At 42.1% G+C, this 18,071-nt stretch overlaps 1 protein-coding gene across 1 annotated transcript in view; it reads right to left on the bottom strand.

Moving 5' to 3' along the window:
• zcchc24 (zinc finger, CCHC domain containing 24) overlaps positions 1-18,071 on the bottom strand; it is a 31,400-nt gene that overhangs the window by 1,688 nt on the left and 11,641 nt on the right. The window contains exon 3 of the mRNA XM_034608162.1: positions 2,747-2,911. Within this exon, the coding sequence (XP_034464053.1) occupies positions 2,747-2,911 (165 nt within the window). The remainder of the gene's footprint in view (positions 1-2,746; positions 2,912-18,071) is intronic.

The raw sequence follows: 18,071 nt of genomic DNA, 5'->3' as shown, positions 1-18,071 counted from the left end.
TTAAAAACATTTGGTCCTTGAGGTAAGCTGGAAAATCAGATGTATATTTCATGGGGTCCCCTCGGTTTAAGCTGGAGCTGGATTCAAGCCCCTTTGCTGCAGGCTTCTATCCTGAAGTGTCCTTGAGCAACAAACTCGAGCTTAAGGGAGTCGGTGGTGAATAGAGAATGTTTCCCCTGCAGCGACCAATAACGTACAGTTTACGTGCTATGTGTGTTTGGCAGAGAAACAGGAATCAAATGGGAAATAATTTAGGTATTATTTCAGATGCGGGGGCTTTGGCTTGTTTTCAGGGAAGTTGGGGACACAATGTAGTGAAGGATTCATAAAACAGACAAAAAACTTACAAATATATTACAGCTTTAAATGGTGATTCAGTTGTGGGGTCATACAAATCTTATCATTCAATTCTTTTCCCAAACACATGCAGAGGAGGATGAGTAGTGTCTGCCAAGCTTCCGCTAAACACGAGGTTAAAGCAGCCTCTATGTAACCTGAGAGACGAAACCAGGAGCCAAGAAATCCAAGCCACAGCTAGAGTCATTGAACTAGCTCTAATTATCCCTTACCGTTTTGGTTAGCTCCATTAATAAAGGGGCAGCTTAATAATAGTGTATTTGCACCATTTTGACCTGCATTAAGCTACAGCTAAATTAGCTTCCTCCCTTTTGGGCACTCTCTTTCCTTAAGGTCCAACATTGTCAGTTTGCTACTGAAGCCAAAGTCCAGCAAAGTTAAAGCAACACTATGTAACTTTTGCTGAGCAACAGCGCCCTCTGCAGCCACAGGTGGTAATTAACTCTGTTGGGCTCCAGTTCCATTTTTCAGTTTTCATGAAGAGAAAAAACAAAGGCTATCAAAATGTTGAGCAGAGTCCAACTCACTGAGCTGAAACACCACTGAAGGATGGATACTGGTCAGGACCCCCGCGCCTTCCGGAACCAGAACAAATGTACCAAAATCGGTTAAGAATTCTTAATATTTTTAAATGTCTGTGCTGAATATTGGAGATAAATGCTGGTCTGTAATGACTTTTTAGTCTTTTGAACTCATCTACAGTTTGGGATTACTCTGATTACTCTTGACTTTTTAAGCTGTAACTATCAGTGACGCACTTTAGATTGTATCCGCTCCACCAAAGTTACATAGAGCAAGAAAAGGCGTTGGGGCTGAGGAGTGGTGAGGAAAGTGGCACCATTCTCTCTATTCCAAGTCAGTGCATCATTAAACTAATTTTGAAGCTGCTATTTTAAGGTAAAAAGAAAAGTTGCATGGTGTGGCTTTAAATTCAGATTGAGAATTTAACATTGATTTACTTCGCTAACCGCGACCGAATCCTCTGAAATCTTGCTGTTTGAATTATTATATCTATATCTGAGGGTGACCAAGTTGTGTCAACAATTTTAGCTACATCTGGATTACGGCAGCTGGACAGCAAGGGGGCGCTGTGCAGAGAGATTTTAATGTGTAAATCTAGTGAAACCTCATATTTGAAAAGTAGGGAGGGCATTTCCCCCACCATCCCCAGGGGAAATTGTGGCCTTGGCTTGACGCACTGGACGTTTAATAAATATATTCCCCAGATAAAAGGGGACAAATATTTCATACATGTTGATGAGATCGGAAAGTACATATTTGGTTCATTTATGGAAACACTCGGGAGGGAGGGAGCCACACTGCTCTCTGATACTCGAGGACACAGAGGTTAGTGGTCCATTTTAAATGCTGACAGGGGGGAAAGATTTGAAGTGGGTGACATTACAAATGCAGGGAATTTGCTTGCCTGTGTGCGGCTGTGCCACAAGAGGTTTTCTCACCCGTGGAGTGAATTCACAGAACAAAACGGTTTTGAGGGAGAATTACTTGCTTCCACTCTTTTTAGAGAGTGTGGCAAATGTTCTTGATTACGATCACACATTGATGGAGGCACAAGTGAATAGAACAAAAAGATTTGGAATAATTAACTTTCCATTGTCTGGGAATGTCGCGGCTCCTTGCCAGACATTTAGGCTGAACATGTCGTTCTGTCCGTTTCGTGAAAGTGTTAATGGACTGGAGTCGGCCGTGGCGTTCAGAGAACAAGCAGGGCCCCCGGGCAGAGATCCTAATTTTATTTCAGGAAGTGGAATTGGAAGAATGTGGAAAAGCATAAATATTACAGAATGAAGTGTTGAGTATAAATACATCTCTCGCTGAAGAAAGCAGGATGGATTCTTTCTCAGGCGAACCATCTCTTCAGTCAACATGCTGTAAGGAGCATTTTTGAGGTTGAGCCGAGCAGACAGCTCACCAGCACATTAATTCCCTGGGAGTGTTTGCTGTTTGGAGAAACACTCCGCAGGAGTGCGATTTCACTTTTTCGTTTTATTGAACGCGAGAGGAATTTCCGCAGCTGTAAGCCCCAATTACCCCAGAGTTAGTTTGTGTCTGTGAGCCATTAATAGAGGAATATTTGTTTTGACATTTGATGACATTCAGTAAATAATCCCATAGGTTTATCAGCCAGGAGATGTAATTAGTTTATTCAGTGCTGCTTTATTACCACACAGGCAAAAGCAGTTGTTAGTGGGATGATTATTATTTTGTTTTAATGAGGCCATCTGGAAAATCCTGGACTATACGTAGCCGTGAAGCCAAAGGTCTGGACTCTGTAAACTATTAACCTGCCACTTAAACAAACTGTATGAGTGATGTTTTTCACTTTAAAACCCAACTGCAGATTCTCAGAGAGCGCACGTTGACATACCTGTTTGTGGGGATACACGTTGATGTGGCATTTGATACATTCTTGTCCCATGTTGGCCCAGGAGTTGCCGCTCATCCACTTCCTCTTACACTTGGGACACTTGTACTCTCCAAAGCATCTCTTCTTCCCCTGGTACGGTGTCAGCCCTTCACCTTTGGGTCTGGCCTGTAAAGACAAAAGCAGGTATATTAAACGTTAGAGGTGCATTCAGTACGGACAAATATTTTCAAGAGATCCTCTTGCATTCAATAATTACAGAAGATGCCTTGGGAGCCGCAGGGTTCCTTCTTTACAAGCTTGTCTGGTTTCCCTCTCGGAACAGACAGCAGCAGTATAAAGACCTAATGCTGATGCTGTTTATGTGCTAAAAGAGATGGAATTTCCTTATTGCTAAAACTACTTCTGAGGCAAATCTTCACCAGTTCATCTTCATAAGGAATTTTAGGTTCAGTGTCGATATCCATTTTTCAACATTTTGTTCAACTGTTTGTGGCCCCCGACGGGTCACAGCGAGAATCTTTTGAGGAGAAGTTTTGTGTTCCCTCCCAGTACTTTTCTTCTTCTATTCCTTCTGAGCCATATGGAGTGGAGTCCAGAGCTGATGGGCTGGGCCAAGTTCAGACAAAAACCTTTTTATTCAGGTCATCTTTGCTGGGCTGATATATATATTAATTTTATAATTTCTTTTACATTGCACATGTCTGTAATTGGGGAAAACAAGCAATAATCATGGGTGTGGGGCAGATTAACAAACTCAGTGCAGCTGACAGAACATGCTGACAGAATGCTTGTTATGTTCGGGTTGGCCTCAGTAAGTTTTCTCTTGGGCTCGCTCGGGTTCAGACAGAAAAATGAGGCCCAAGCTTTTTCTCTTTCGACATTACAACTTTATTCTCGAAATGCATAATGGGAAAAAAGTATTTCTCTTCTAATTTTTTTCTGATGTCTGGCCCTAATACTAGATTATAATAGAGCTTTGACAGCAGGGTGTGTCCAGCCTTGTCATGCTAATATATCCAACTTCCGCGAACTCCTAAACAAAACTTTGGCTCAGTGTAAAGTTGTGTAATTGAGATTTACTTCCATTACAGCTGTGTTAAATTACTCCGCTGATGCTCATGAGCGAGATGATTACGAGCAGTCAGTCAGCCGCGAAAAAAACACTGGCCCCGGGGCAGAATTTCTGGGAGGAACCGCTGCGATGACATCATTTTGACAACTTTATTTAGGCCACTATAACAGCACCGGAGGTACAGAGTTATTTTGCCCCTAAAAGCATGTCAGAGCCTAACTGAAGAAATCTGAAAGGATCAATCACAAACTGTTCTTCATCCTGACAGAGGAAGCAAAGAAATGGACGATAATTCACAGATTTGCCAGAACTGGTTGTTGTCAAGCTCCATGATCAACAAAAGAGAATCATCATCAGCCTGGGAGGGGTTGTATCGGTAAACCCATTTTAGAAGACAAACTTTGGAGAAGCAACCATTTCTGTTATTTTTTCTCCAAAAGAAAAATGCTTTCATGCACAGATAGGAATCTAATGTGACAGTAGAGACTGATGGCAGCTTTCCAGAAGATTACAAAACGCTGCATTTAGAATGAAATCAGAGCTGTCCAGTCCACTACTGATTCTCCTGCAGGACTGCAAGTTGTTTTCATAATCTCTTGAACATTGGCCGAAGATTTCTGGAGGGGGGGGTATGGGGCGGCTAAGGCGAGGGAGGGGCACGATCTGAATCCCTAGTCTTCCCTTATTTTGTCCCAGCCCGTGTGTGAGTAATAGGAACTTTAATCAGAGGCATCAGGCGTTGTCCTGACAGACGTCAGCACTTTGCATCAGCACCGGCGAACGAGTGCTAAGCATGAGCGGCTGCGCTTCAGTCCGGCCCCTCAGCAGCATGACCTCAACCCCACTGTCAGCTTCACATCTCCCACTGTGACAGGCACAGGCTGGAAACTCTGACTTCTGCTGGCCTGCAGCACAACAGCCCATGCACACCGACACATGCCGTCTTGATGCAATCAATGGGAAGTCTCAAAGACAATGCCATGGCAACATTTTGTTTGGATGCTCTCCTGCAAATGATCTAATCATAACAGGATCCAACCATAAACTGGCCGCAATTCTAACTTGTAAAAATCAAAACGCCATGCACAGCACTTTCTAGATTTCTGCTGCAGGAAAACTAGGTTGTTACAAAATAGATGTGATTATTTTGAAGTGTACAAATGGGCTATGATCCAAGCACCAGGTGTCCTACACAGGAGGTCTAACCTTACCCGTCCTTATTCATTTGGAATACAGCTAGTACAGCTGCTTGTCAGAATGTGAAAAATCTCTCCGTGATAGTGCAGCCAGGACTCAGCAGGACAGAAACATCACTCATCCTTCTCATGACCATTCCTCTCCTGCTCCATGCTGTGTCCAGGGTCTGGCCTTGGCTCTTGGCTGCTCGGTCTTCAGCTGATTCCATCTCCCTAATGTGAGGATTTGAAGCTTTCCTTGGTCTTTTATTATAGTAAACACAATGTTTTTGGGTCAAGGACTGAAATTTGAAATCACCGCCAAGGCCCAACAGTCTCCTGCACCGAACTGCACACACTCATAGATATCAGTCCTCTTAATATGTCTAAATTCTTTCATCAAAGTCCATGAGCTGTTAAAGAAAGTGAATAAAAAACTCCTCGACACGCACTTCTGTCCCAATATGCACAAAAAGTCAATGAGTTCTTTTTTTGCTCATGTTCCATCCTTCCACTTAGTTTAAAGGAAATTGTGTAATATTTTTAAATCGTGCTGACAAACACAAAAACAGACCAACTGACAGGGGCGAAAACATAACCACAGAGGTTAAAAACTAAATCCAGCACTTATTTGGACATTTTAAATTAGGAAATCTTGAGTGTTCTCACAGAGATTTTAGACAAAAGAGCGAGTTTAAGTTCTAAAGTCATTAACTTTACTGGCACAGCTGGTGTTGCACATTCCAATGGGCACAGAAACACGTGGGAACAAATGGCACAACAACATCTGGGCTGTTGTACCACCACTGCCAACAGAGGCAGGCTGAGAGCAATGGTGCTGGATTCAGGGCAGTGGAGAGAAGTTTGGGTTTCCTCACTTACTTACTTACATACATACATACATACATACATACATACATACATACATACATACAGGGCAGGTCTTTCAATTTACATTGCAGCGGATTACAAATGAAAATCCTCAGCTTTTAACACCTGAATGACTGAGTAAATGTTTTAGTTCGGCTTGACTTCCAGGAAAATAACCACGCTAACCGTACACACAGGGCAATGACTAATATGGTGGAACTGCGTCAGCACGGCGCTCATCCCTCTGGAGCCTGCATGGGAGGATGTGTTTTGTTTTCCTTGCTCTCTACAAATAAAGCCATTCGAGCCTGTGCCAAGGGAAGAGCTAAAAAGACATGTCTGAACCATTCGGAGCATTTAAAGTGTCTGTAATGTGGAAGCAAAGCTTTGAAACCGTGATGGTGGGGTCGGTGGGGTCCGTGCCAGGAGATGGCGAGCAGTGTTTGTCGTAACACTCTGAAAGAGCCGAGCTCGCACTGAGTCAATGTTTGTTTATGTCCCCAATGCTAGAGCAGAGCATGTTGAGATAAGAGCCAGTGAATGTGTGTGTGTGTGTGTGTAGAAGACAGTATCCATAGAGAAGACTGTTAAACTCAACAACCACAACTAGTTGAGCACATCCCCCCCTTTGCTCCAGATCACAGCAGGGACTCATCATAACACGCACACATGCACGCACACACACGATGGGTCAGTGAACTGCTGAATGAAGCCTACGTACACATGTGATACACACATCCACTGATGCAGTCTCTACGCAAAACACGGCCACACACAGGCACAAGCAAACACTGACACAACGTCTCTCCCTCCTCTTGTCCCCTTCATCACCCAGACCCAAATGCACACACACACACACACTCAACAAATTCCACATCCACAGGTTTTCATACACTCTTGAGACACAACTGGAAAGTCTCTGCGAACGGTTTCCTGCACTACTCCCACACTCAAATGTTTAGCCCCGCTGCAAGGACACGGATGATGCTTTGGGTTATAACTCAGGATTAATGAGCTCACAAACTGCATTAAATAGAATAAACAGAGACAGTCAAACAAAAAAAGGGAGACGAAGATGAGACACAGGAGAACAAGATGAACACATGAGAAAAGCTCATTATAACTGAGAAAGAATTAACATCGGACTTGGATGGGAAACAGCCTCCTGCTCCTCAAGGACTGAAACCCTGCTGATCTAGAGTCACACTCCAGCATCCACACAAACACACACACACAAGGAGACAAAGAAAAGTGGACGAATACCACAAGCCCCACGGACGCCCGAGCCAACTGCGGAGAGCCCCTTCCAATCAGCCCCCCCCAGGAGGGTGGAGTATGGGGAAAGGAGAAACGGCAGAGAAAGAGTGCGAAGGAGGAGGAAATCTAAATCCAAAGCAGATGGCCTCCATAGGGGCCGAACACGAGAAACACTGAGGGCAGTCGTAAAAAAAAAATCTCAGCTCTGCTTTCAATTAGGCCATACATTTCAGAAACAGAGAGAGAGAGAGAGAGAGAGAGAGAGAGAGTGAGAGAGTGAGAGAGGGGTGGGGGATAAAACGGCGTTGACTAACCGCTGTAGCTCTGACCACAACAACAGAGGATCAGATTCATTATCACGTGGAGGAATGCAGAGACAATTCTCCTGGGGGGTGGATTTTAAAGACACACATTGCATAAACACAAAAATATTAGGAATCTGAAACATGTGCACTATCGCAGGGAGATTACAGAATCTAAAGATGTGTGTTTAAGTAAGTGATCCCAGTCTAGACGACACCCACTGCGAAGTCCTTTCAATTTCAGGGTAATTCAGGTAATACCGTGGAATTGATTACAAGCTATGCAGCCCAGGCATCCAGCTAGTTTCAATATCATCTTGCCGCAAAGCCATGTTGGAATTACGCTGTAGTTTAAATCATAAAAAAGGGACGGCGATAACTGACCACTGGAAAAATGTGGTCAGACCACTGTGTAGAGGCCCAAAGGTGATCCTGCCTTTGTGTTTATCTCACATTCCGAGTTAAGAGTAATGACCGGTGGACAGACACCAGACTTCACACTCGCGGACCCACCCCAAAAAATCTGAAACCTTAATCCTCAGATTCAAGAAACAGGACAGGCTAGCCTTGGTTTAATATTAGATGTCGCTTCCAAGCCAAACCCAGGAGGAATCCTTGTAGAGACCACTGGTTTCAAGGCTGTGGATGTGGAATTTCATACTTTTCTGTAGGAACACCTTCCTACAGTCGATCTGGGCTCCACGAGTCCACATGCAGGCGGAGAGCTGACGGTGAAAGTTTTTATGCAAATTGTTCATGCCATTCAGCCATTTAGTGGTTTGTCCGCTTCTATGAGAACACAATGGATTTCAGGGGTGGAACAACATTGAGGCTTTGGGAAATGGTTGGTATTAACCAACGTTTCTGCTCTGAATTTTGAGAGCATTTAATGCAACATGAATGAAACAAATGCGCTTTTTTTATTAGTTCATCTTCGTCAAATATCAAACGTTAATCTCTTCCTTACGACAGAGCACACAGACCTGATGATGTGAGAATGCTTTGGCATGATTTGACGTTCCAATCAAAATTACACAATCCCTGAGTCGGTGAGTCACAATACAATTCAGTACAGAGTGAATTCACTGGTGGGTGAATCGCTCAAAGTTGTTTGTAAGACCACACCAGAAGGAGAATGAAACGCTTGCTGGGTCATTTGCGGTGAATAAACAATTCTCAGTGCTCAGTTTGGTTTAGGTCGACCACATCAAGGCGGTTCGGATGTGAACACGCAAAAAATATGCGAGGAAGCAACATATTTTCACACATCACATTGTCTATGTCCCTTTGGTTCGTAGAGAAAGAGAAAAAAGGCCTTGATTACCCTGATTATTCAGGAGGAGTGGTCAAAAGTCTTCCTTAGTTAAATCATCGCACCTACTTGTGCATCACTACACGCACTGTCTGACATCACAGCAACAGAACAAAGATCTGAGGATGCAGTCGTCAGCCTATCAGTCAGAACTGAGGGCCAAGCGAGGGCGTGCAGATGGCCGCCGCCTCAAGTCTCTCACAAGAATGACACTGTCACCACCTCAGCTGTGTCGCACTGCGCTCAGAACAAGCGTTTTTTTCTATCGGCTGTTTCCGCTGCTGGACTAAACAGCCCCGACCCTGTGCCAGAACGTCAGCCAGGTGCATTATGGGGGACTATTTATCAATCCCGCCATGCCCTGCGAGCTCTAAATACAGCCACTGTTTTCCCCGGCGTCTCCCTCTGCCATCTTTCTCACCTCTCGCTCGCTCTGGACGGCTCCTTTGCTGGTGCAGCTGTCTCTTTGTAATGCGTGTTAAGAAACGTGGCTGAGGCTGAAAGTGACGGGAGGAACAGGTGTGCCGTTTAAGTGATAGATTTGCCCTCGCTCGAGCACAATGCGCCTCTGTTTATGAAAACAATCTTCCTCCAACGGGGGCAGCGCCGAGGAGACAAACAATATGCTCACGCTGCCTCAGAAAGACGAGCTGGGGAGGGAAATTATAGGGTGCAGAAATCTCTCTTTGCAATCAGCATCAGAACAAAGGCCTGGTTGGAGCCTGTTTAGAGACATACAGTCAAATTACTGAGTAAACAAATATCTTAATGATAGTCGAATGCAATTAATTCATCTCTACGTTTTGTGACTTATAATTACACATAATTAAACTCCAACAGGACGTAATAACGTGATTAAGACGATCGCATGTCTTCGTGATTAAAGCCAAGTCAGAATGTCTTAATATGATTATTGTGAGTATGATCTTATTCAGGTTGAGTGATCACAACATGCTGTTTACATGTCAGTATCTTATTCAGAGTATTGTCTTAATCTGGTTAATATTTAAAGGGAATATAAGAAATTACAGGGTGCAAAAATCTCTGTGCAAACAAATGCCTGGCCACGAGCCTGTTTAAAGAAACATACAGTCAAATTACTGAGTAAAACAAATGTGTTCATTATTGTCAGTTGCAATTAATGCAAGTCTATGTTTTGGGACTAATAATAACACAATGATGGCACGAGTTGCTTCAAAAAATTAAGATCTACATGATGCTTCAATCTAAGATCACAATGTGCAAATTGAAATGATTACAGAGTTATTAGGAGGCAGAGCTGGGTTTTTTCAAGTATCCCAAATAGAGTTGCCTTAATCCCGGCTTGGTGGTGCAGCCCCCAAACTGCTGGGCTGCTCCCCAGCGTTCCATAGCTCTCCGTTCACTAGCTAGCATCTGGAAACCATCAGTGTAAACAAAGGAGCAGCGGAGGAGCTCAGGCCCCGCTCTGCCTCTCTGCATCCCCCAGGACATCACTCAGAGAAACACACAAGAACACTAACCCCGGCCCCCCCAACCCATGTGTATTGCATTTCCGCGTGCATTGCGTGCGTGCGTGCAAGAGCGTGCACGAATGTGTCCGTGCACATATCTGTGTCTCCGCTCTTGTGTCCTCATCTCAGGATCTGTATTTGGTTTGGTTGCAGTTCAGAAAGGGATAGATTTACAGATAGAGCGGATGGGGTTCAGTTCCACAGTGTGTACTCGGAGTCTTTTGGAGTTTCTGTTTGGTTTGCTCATTAACCGTAGAATTTCTGATAAGACGCCTAATTGCTTTAATGTGCTTTCAGTGAGCATGCTAGCCTTAGCGGTTTGATGAACACCGAAAGGAAGGAGAGGCCTGGATGTGGTTTAAACCAGAGAACTGGTTTTCCTCTGTGAAGCATCCAAACTAAGATCAAAGCATCAAACGCGTCTGATTCTTCTCGGAGAATATTTCCTGATTTTTCTTCCTGATAGTATGTCAGCATCACCATGCATCTATTAATAATGGTGGCTTGTTGTTTGTCGGTACAGATGTGTACAAGATGTCTTATACACATCTGTACAAGCCTTTCAACAATGAACCTCACACTTTCGCAAACAACACGATGCAAACAAACTCACACCACATCAGGGTTCTGCGGTTGTTTCTCCAACCTGTTGCTGCTACATCAGGCTACATGGTGACTTCAACCTTTGAAACAACAGTGAATTTGTGTGTGCGTCAGTGCTGGAAGTCACTGTGGTTCCTATTCCTACCGTTGCCTCACAGCTCCACATCCAAACTGCTGAGATAAGCATTCTTATCTTGTAAAGTTGTCTCTAAATATAAACCGCAGCATTACACCATCATGTTCTGCACACAGACTGAAATGCACACAGTTAGTGCACACACTAACACCTCAATCAAACGCATGCATGAATTTATCCAACAAATAAATCTTTAACTTTTAAGTTGTTCTCATGGACACACACACACAGTGTAAGTAGAGCATGGACTTGTGATGGCATCAAATCAAATCAAGCAGCAAATCTCACAATTATGAAGCTTGAGCCAAACATTTTTTTGTGAAAACTTAAATAGATGTTAAATGTACAGATTTTAAATGCACAGCACAGAACTCCGTCACCTCAGTCATTATAAGTGTGGTGACAAGCAGGGAGCTGGTGTAACATTACCACCTTTAAGAAGCTATTTGAAACAATTTCACTGAGTGTTAAATATGTACGTGCACATATAAATCAAACACATTGACAAGTAAACTGACAACCTATAATATGCTAATGTCATCATGTAATGATTAAATACGCTCACCGGCAAATATTTGTTTTCTAACAGAGTTTCCCAGCACCAGTCAGCTCACGTCCATCTGAACTTGCACCTTCACCCACTCATGCTATTCCTATAATAGGTTTCATATTCTGGAAGCTCTTGATTTTAGCTGTTCATATATGCTGCACGTTTCATACTACTATAAAAAGTGGTTTACTCACAATAGCACACCCCAGTTGTTTCCAGGTCTAAATATGCCCATGATGCATTTCTGCTGTCGCAAATGTCTGTCGCTGGAATTATCCTCTCTCAGGTGTAATGTGATCGCAACAAGTGTGTTATGTGGAAACCACAGAGAAACCACAACACTCTTACTCAGTATATAATCAGACCCACAGCTATATAGGAAAACTTTAGTTATGTAAGAGCAATATTTCCTCAGGGGATTATAAACCCATCTATATAAGGAGGACAACACAGAATTTAAAATGACCTAAGGTGAAATATTTTAAGTGAGCAGTGATTCTTAGGGTTACAAGTTTTCCCCCTGTGGGTTTCTGGGTTTAACCACTGAGGTCACAGGTTTTATAAACAGGTTTGTTATCTCACTGTTACACACACAGGAGAATTTTGAATTTTGAGAGGACAACGACTCCAACTGTTTTAACGGATAACCACAAGTCCATTTCCAGTCCCATGGAGACACCAAAATAGTTCATTCTAGGAAACAGCCTCTAAATACACTGTGTGTGTGTGTGTGTGCGTACACTCGTTTTTGTTACCTCTTAAGGACCTTTTACAGTATAAACACTGACCTGGTCAGGACCAGCAGACCTCATGGGGACCAAAGCCTGATCCTAACGAGGCAAAACGTCTTTTCTGAGGTCCTGGTTAAGGTCAGTGGTCAGTTGTGAATTGTGGTTAGGTTACAATTGGGGTTAGGCATGAATTGGTGACAGTTTAGGTTAGGGATAATGTTTTGGTTAAACTGTCCACAAAAAATGTAAGTCAATGTTGTGTTGACTTAAATCCAGGGGACAGCTCATCCACTTGTGGAATAAGGTTGTCCCCAATTGGGTCAGTGGTTAGACGTAGGGTTAGGGTATGGTCAGGAAGTGAATGCTATCTTATGATGACGTGTGAGGGTTAGGATTAGGCAAGTCGTGGGTGAGTCTACAGGAAATCAGTGCTATGAAGTTCCCAAAAGTGACTAAAGAACATGAGTGTGTACTGTACGTCTGTATTTCTACTGTAAGAGACAGATTTTTGGTGACGGCACACGCACAAAAAAGAAAATATCTGTCACGATGTTAAAATAGAACAAGAGCGCAAGAGTCTTGATTTGAACATTTTCTCAGAGTCAAGAGTCCCTCAACGAGTCAGGGCATATAACTTACAGCATGTTTAGTCTCTTTTTTGACATGCTGAGATATCACACAGGGAAAAGGTAAATCAAAGCAGCTGTAGCAAAGATAAAACATCCCAGAGTTATTAGTCATGTAGATAAGTGGAAAGGCTGTGCCAGAAAGTATCAAAAGAGGTATTATGTGCTTTTAAATACCATCTGTGCCAAAAAGAGCTGGGCAGTTAGATATGGTCAAGTAGCAAAGTAATGAATGACCCTCAAAATTCCACGTTTTCTCTCAAACTACAGGCAGAGACTGAAGATATCCAGAGTCTTTCCCACAGCCAAACTGGGTTTACTGAGATAAATTCTGACCAAGGTGTTTGTAAACTACAACACACATTACACACTGCACACCGCCAAGACATTTCTCTTGAAATAAAATGATTACAATGTGTCACGGAACTTGTGTTGAATGAACCTTAACACATTTAAGACCTAAATGACCTAGTACACAATATTTTAACATATTTATATCTATTTTGACTTATTAAGGCCTGAAATTAAGAATATTACATTTTAGACTTTTCCAGACCTCGTGGAAACCCTGTTTTGATGTGAAGTTACAACAGTATACTGGTTCATAGAACTATTCCAATTATACCTTTATTTGTCCATTTTAAATAAAACTAAAAACACAATTCCCATTTTGTTTTATCAGTTGAATTAGATTAGCGCTTTGCTTTCACTACCCACTGATATCCATGTGTTTTTGACAATATATTGTGGCTTAGATTAGTAGATAAAACAAATTTTCTAGTTATAGGAAACAATGCAGCTTGTGAAAAAAAAAAGAAAAAGAAAATCGACGATGTTGACATTACAATATGGTGATCTTGTTGATTTAGATTAAAACAAATCTCTGCTAAGTCATCTTTAATGATGTTGTTGGTTATAAATGAAATCGGGTGACCTGTAATTTCTGGTTGTTTTGATAAACTGAGGGTGGGGGTCTTGTATTATGTGTAGTTGCAGGCAGATTATTTTAATATTATGATAATGAATGTGCTTACGTTTGTTTTTCAGAGGATATTTGTATTCCTCTGAAAATATATTGATTAATATGAAATTCAATGTTCCCCCAAGAGCCTGTATTATTCTGACTCTTATTAAACAGGCTTGCAACACAACGTGTAGACATTACAAACATGTGCATGTGCGTATGAATGTGTGCACGTCAAATGTTTTCTCCTCTGTAACAAACCTACGTCATTCGTGTCCAAGACAGCTGCAGAGGCGTATCGCTGTGCAAGAGTGCACTTTTTCAAAACTCTATTCCCAGATTCCTCGATTTCCACATCCCAGCTTCCCTAATCAGCCACGGATCTCAGTATCATGTTCTTGGGAGACTGAAGGATTCCCTGAGAGTCGAGCATGAGGCTGTTTTTTTCTTCACAGCAACAACACTCTCTTTAAACTGATGTTATTGACAGAATCCTTTCATGCTTCATTCATAGAAAACACAAGTACGAGCCAACTGGGGACTTGGAATTTGTCCTGGTTGAACCCAGAAGCTCAGCTCCATCAACACTCAAGCTCGACAAGGTCGCTGCCTCCATTTCACAGACATAGGATAAGTTCACCATACTCCTACACACTTACCATAACTACAGAAGGTTAGGGGCAAATGCTACGTGAGGCTACGGGTGTGAATTTCCCCCCTGCCCTCTCCCAGCTCTGGACTTTGCCGAGTTCCCAGTAAGCCCAAGAAGCTGTGCAGCTGTATGGCAGCATTGGGTTACCAGGCCAGTGAATGACAAGAGCAGGTTGGGTGACAGACTGGGGCAGACAGAGGTGCATAAAACATCTCCGCCACAGGAAGTTCACACATGCTGCCTTATATGTTTCCATGTAACATTTGCAGATGTGTGTATGTGAGTGGATGTGTGTGTGTGTGTGTGTATTTCTGTATGTAACTCTGCCAGATATACTGAACACGTGTGTTGCTAATCTCAGTGTCACTTGGTGTCAATGCTATATTGGACCTATGGCCCTATATGGTTTCTCAGTGCTCTCCCTATAAAGGCTCTTTCTCTGTATAACCCCCTCAAAAATAAAATATGGTGACAGGTAGTGGCCACAGCTGTTTACCGCAGTGATGAAAGTTGCCTGTCTGCTATGACGCTGTGAGGGAGAAAAGCCGTCTCCAGCATCCCTGATAAGCCTTATCTGTTTCCAGGGCATCTGTCCCTCTCTCCTCACTAACCTGGCTGACTGAGTGAGTGTTGGAGCAGAGACAGATGCAGGCACTTCAGAGCCTTTTGCTGCGACTGGAAGGAAGATCAGGGGGTCACCCAGTAAAAACATTCCCATGGTGCACCTCCCCCTCAGCCCTCATCCTTGCCAGAAACTTCCCGGCACACTACAGGGCAGCCGTGCAGATTGAGAGAAGAGAAAATGAAGGTCTTTTATTTTTAAGTAGAGTAAGTAAAAAAAGTCAGTCTCCAAATGAGACCTACAATTAAATATGAATAGCCAGTACAGATTGTGAAAGTGAAAAAGTATTTAAATCTAATTGTATAATTAAGTTCTTGAGACTTTATTTCATATGCTGACATTTCAGCATACAAGTTTATATACTTTTATATTCTTTTAACAACTCTTCACCTGTACACTTTTATTTTTAAGTAGAGTAAGTAAAAAAAGTCAGTCTCCAAATGAGACCTACAATTAAATATGAATAGCCAGTACAGATTGTGAAAGTGAAAAAGTATTTAAATCTAATTGTATAATTAAGTTCTTGAGACTTTATTTCATATGCTGACATTTCAGCATACAAGTTTATATACTTTTATATTCTTTTAACAACTCTTCACCTGTACACTACAGGTACTAGTACACTAAGGTTAATTTATTCTTAGGCCTAATAATGCTTTCCTGACCCTGAATCTGTTTTGTTCGCTCCTTTATTTCAGAAACTTCAACATCTAACAATTTACGTTATTATTTATATACAAGATACACAATCAAGTCACCTGATCTTGCCCATACATCAGTTTTTAATAAAATAAAAGGGCATTACATTTTTACATTTGATTAAAAGAAAATCCTACACAACATCTTTAAAACGGGTTGAACATCTGCTGTATAAGTTTCCCTCTTTACATAATCGTCTGTACATACAGAATATTTTTTGACGCTGTAAATTCTGTTTTATGTCTTTTAACAGCTGGTAATGAATAAGCCATTTGTGGGCTTGCATTCCGTGTCTCTGTGCATTACTTTCCACTTTAACTTTATTAAAATAACTAAAACACTGCATGTCACCATAATACACTGTTGACAGCTGATTTGGGCTCACATCCCTGTGACTTTACATATTGATGAAAACTGTGTTCCAAGCACAGCCCTGATTCCTGAGAGAGCTCCTGGGGTCCTGCCAGAAAAGAACTTGATGATACTTAAACATGAAGAGAGAAGGAGAGGAAGAAAAAAAGTAACAAAATTAAAACCACAGAAGAGGCCCCTATAGTCTATATGCTGACATTCATACAAACTATAGGACGGCCTGTATGGCTTGTTGTTGTAATTCTTTTTTTCTCTGTAAGATCCAAGACTGTATCCAAACATACTTGAGTCTGACGCACCACTGTGATGCACTGAGAGCCTTGTCGGGGGAACAATACGGGTCTGCCTTCCTGACCTCTCCGTCTAGCAGATCCTACAGACATACAATGACTGCCTTAATTACCAGAATCCATTCCCACCACTAGGGCTTTCCCCAATGGTGCCCATTCAGAGCCACAGTCTCTCCCTAAGGTGCCCATTCAAGCGCGACACAAAGCCAGCAGTGTCAGTCCCTGATCTCTTGACACCAAATCCAGTCCTGTGTGCCAGTGCTCACAGCTTCACAGTGTCTATGTCAGTCGGTCTGTTTGTCCGTCCTCTCCGTCAGTGTGACTCAGATCAGGGACGAATCCCTCTTGTTCATTTGTGTCAAGAATTGGTGCTGCTACGGGGAGCAATTAGTTCGACCACATACCGATCAACCAGTGGAGATAAGCACGAAATAAAGATGGCGGTTTGATGTTGATGGATGAGTCTGTTGGTTTGATATGTTAGACTCTGGTCCATCCCAGAATTGTTTACACCCTCTGACTTTCTCAGCTCACAAATAAGTTAAAGTGGGCAGAGTCTATATAATGGTAGCCATCAACGTGTAGGTAATAATGTAAAGTGTATAGATAAATGTATAGTGTCTGTTAAAGTAGCTTAATCTCACTGGCAGGACTGTATCAGTCTCAGTAGGTGAATTTGTGTGTGGTGTCCCCCAGGGATCAATCTTGGGACCCATTTTATTCTCTCTAGATATGCTGTTTATAGGACAGATTATCATTAGTTTTAGTAACATCTGTTGTGTATACTGATGACATCCAGTTCTAGTTTTCAGTTAAAATTATGAGTTTCTCAAAATTTCTGTTCTGAATAACTGTTTGAATGCAATTAAGAAACTGGATACCAAATAATTATCTGCAATGAAATGACAAACCCAAACCCAAATTATTGCCCCTGATGACCTTCACCCAACAATCAACCACAACTGTGGAGCCTTATCCTCATGTTCTCGGTTCTGTCTGCATAATCTTTGAGGATTTTTGATCAATCTGGCAGTTTTGATGTTCACATTATGATGCTCACTTGATCATGTTTCTTTCCCCTAAAATAGCCAAACTTAGGTATGTTGTTTCAAGAAATTAAATAGAAATGTTAATACATGCTTTGGTCCCATCATGATTGAGGCACTGTAAATCTCTTTTTACACGCTTGAATAAAACTGTCACCATTGGGAACTCTGCTGTTACAGCTCTTAACACGGTCCAACAGAGGGTGACGTATCGCACCTATTTTTACATCTTTGCACTGGTCTCCAATTTAAAATTCTGGTGCCCTCTTTAATTACCATATCAGTGTTCTAGTCTGACATCAAATACAAAGGGACGAGGTAGAAGGAAGGAAGAGACAAACATCAACACATGGAATGGAAGTCATCAGCTTCTTTGCGTTTCACGCAGATCATTCAGGACAAGTTATAAACAATCAATAGATGAGACAGTTTGAACTGTCAGCTCTATATAAGCAAAACATTGTTTAAAAATTAATATCCTGAAATGTTACGGTCATTTTTTGTGAAATGTAACTGCTCTGTTGTAACACAACGTTCCACACATAGTGTTCAC

The sequence above is a fragment of the Hippoglossus hippoglossus genome, chromosome 15, assembly GCF_009819705.1.
Source record: "Hippoglossus hippoglossus isolate fHipHip1 chromosome 15, fHipHip1.pri, whole genome shotgun sequence".
NCBI classification, from domain to species: domain Eukaryota; kingdom Metazoa; phylum Chordata; class Actinopteri; order Pleuronectiformes; family Pleuronectidae; genus Hippoglossus; species Hippoglossus hippoglossus.
This window is presented reverse-complemented; position numbering and strand designations above follow the sequence as displayed.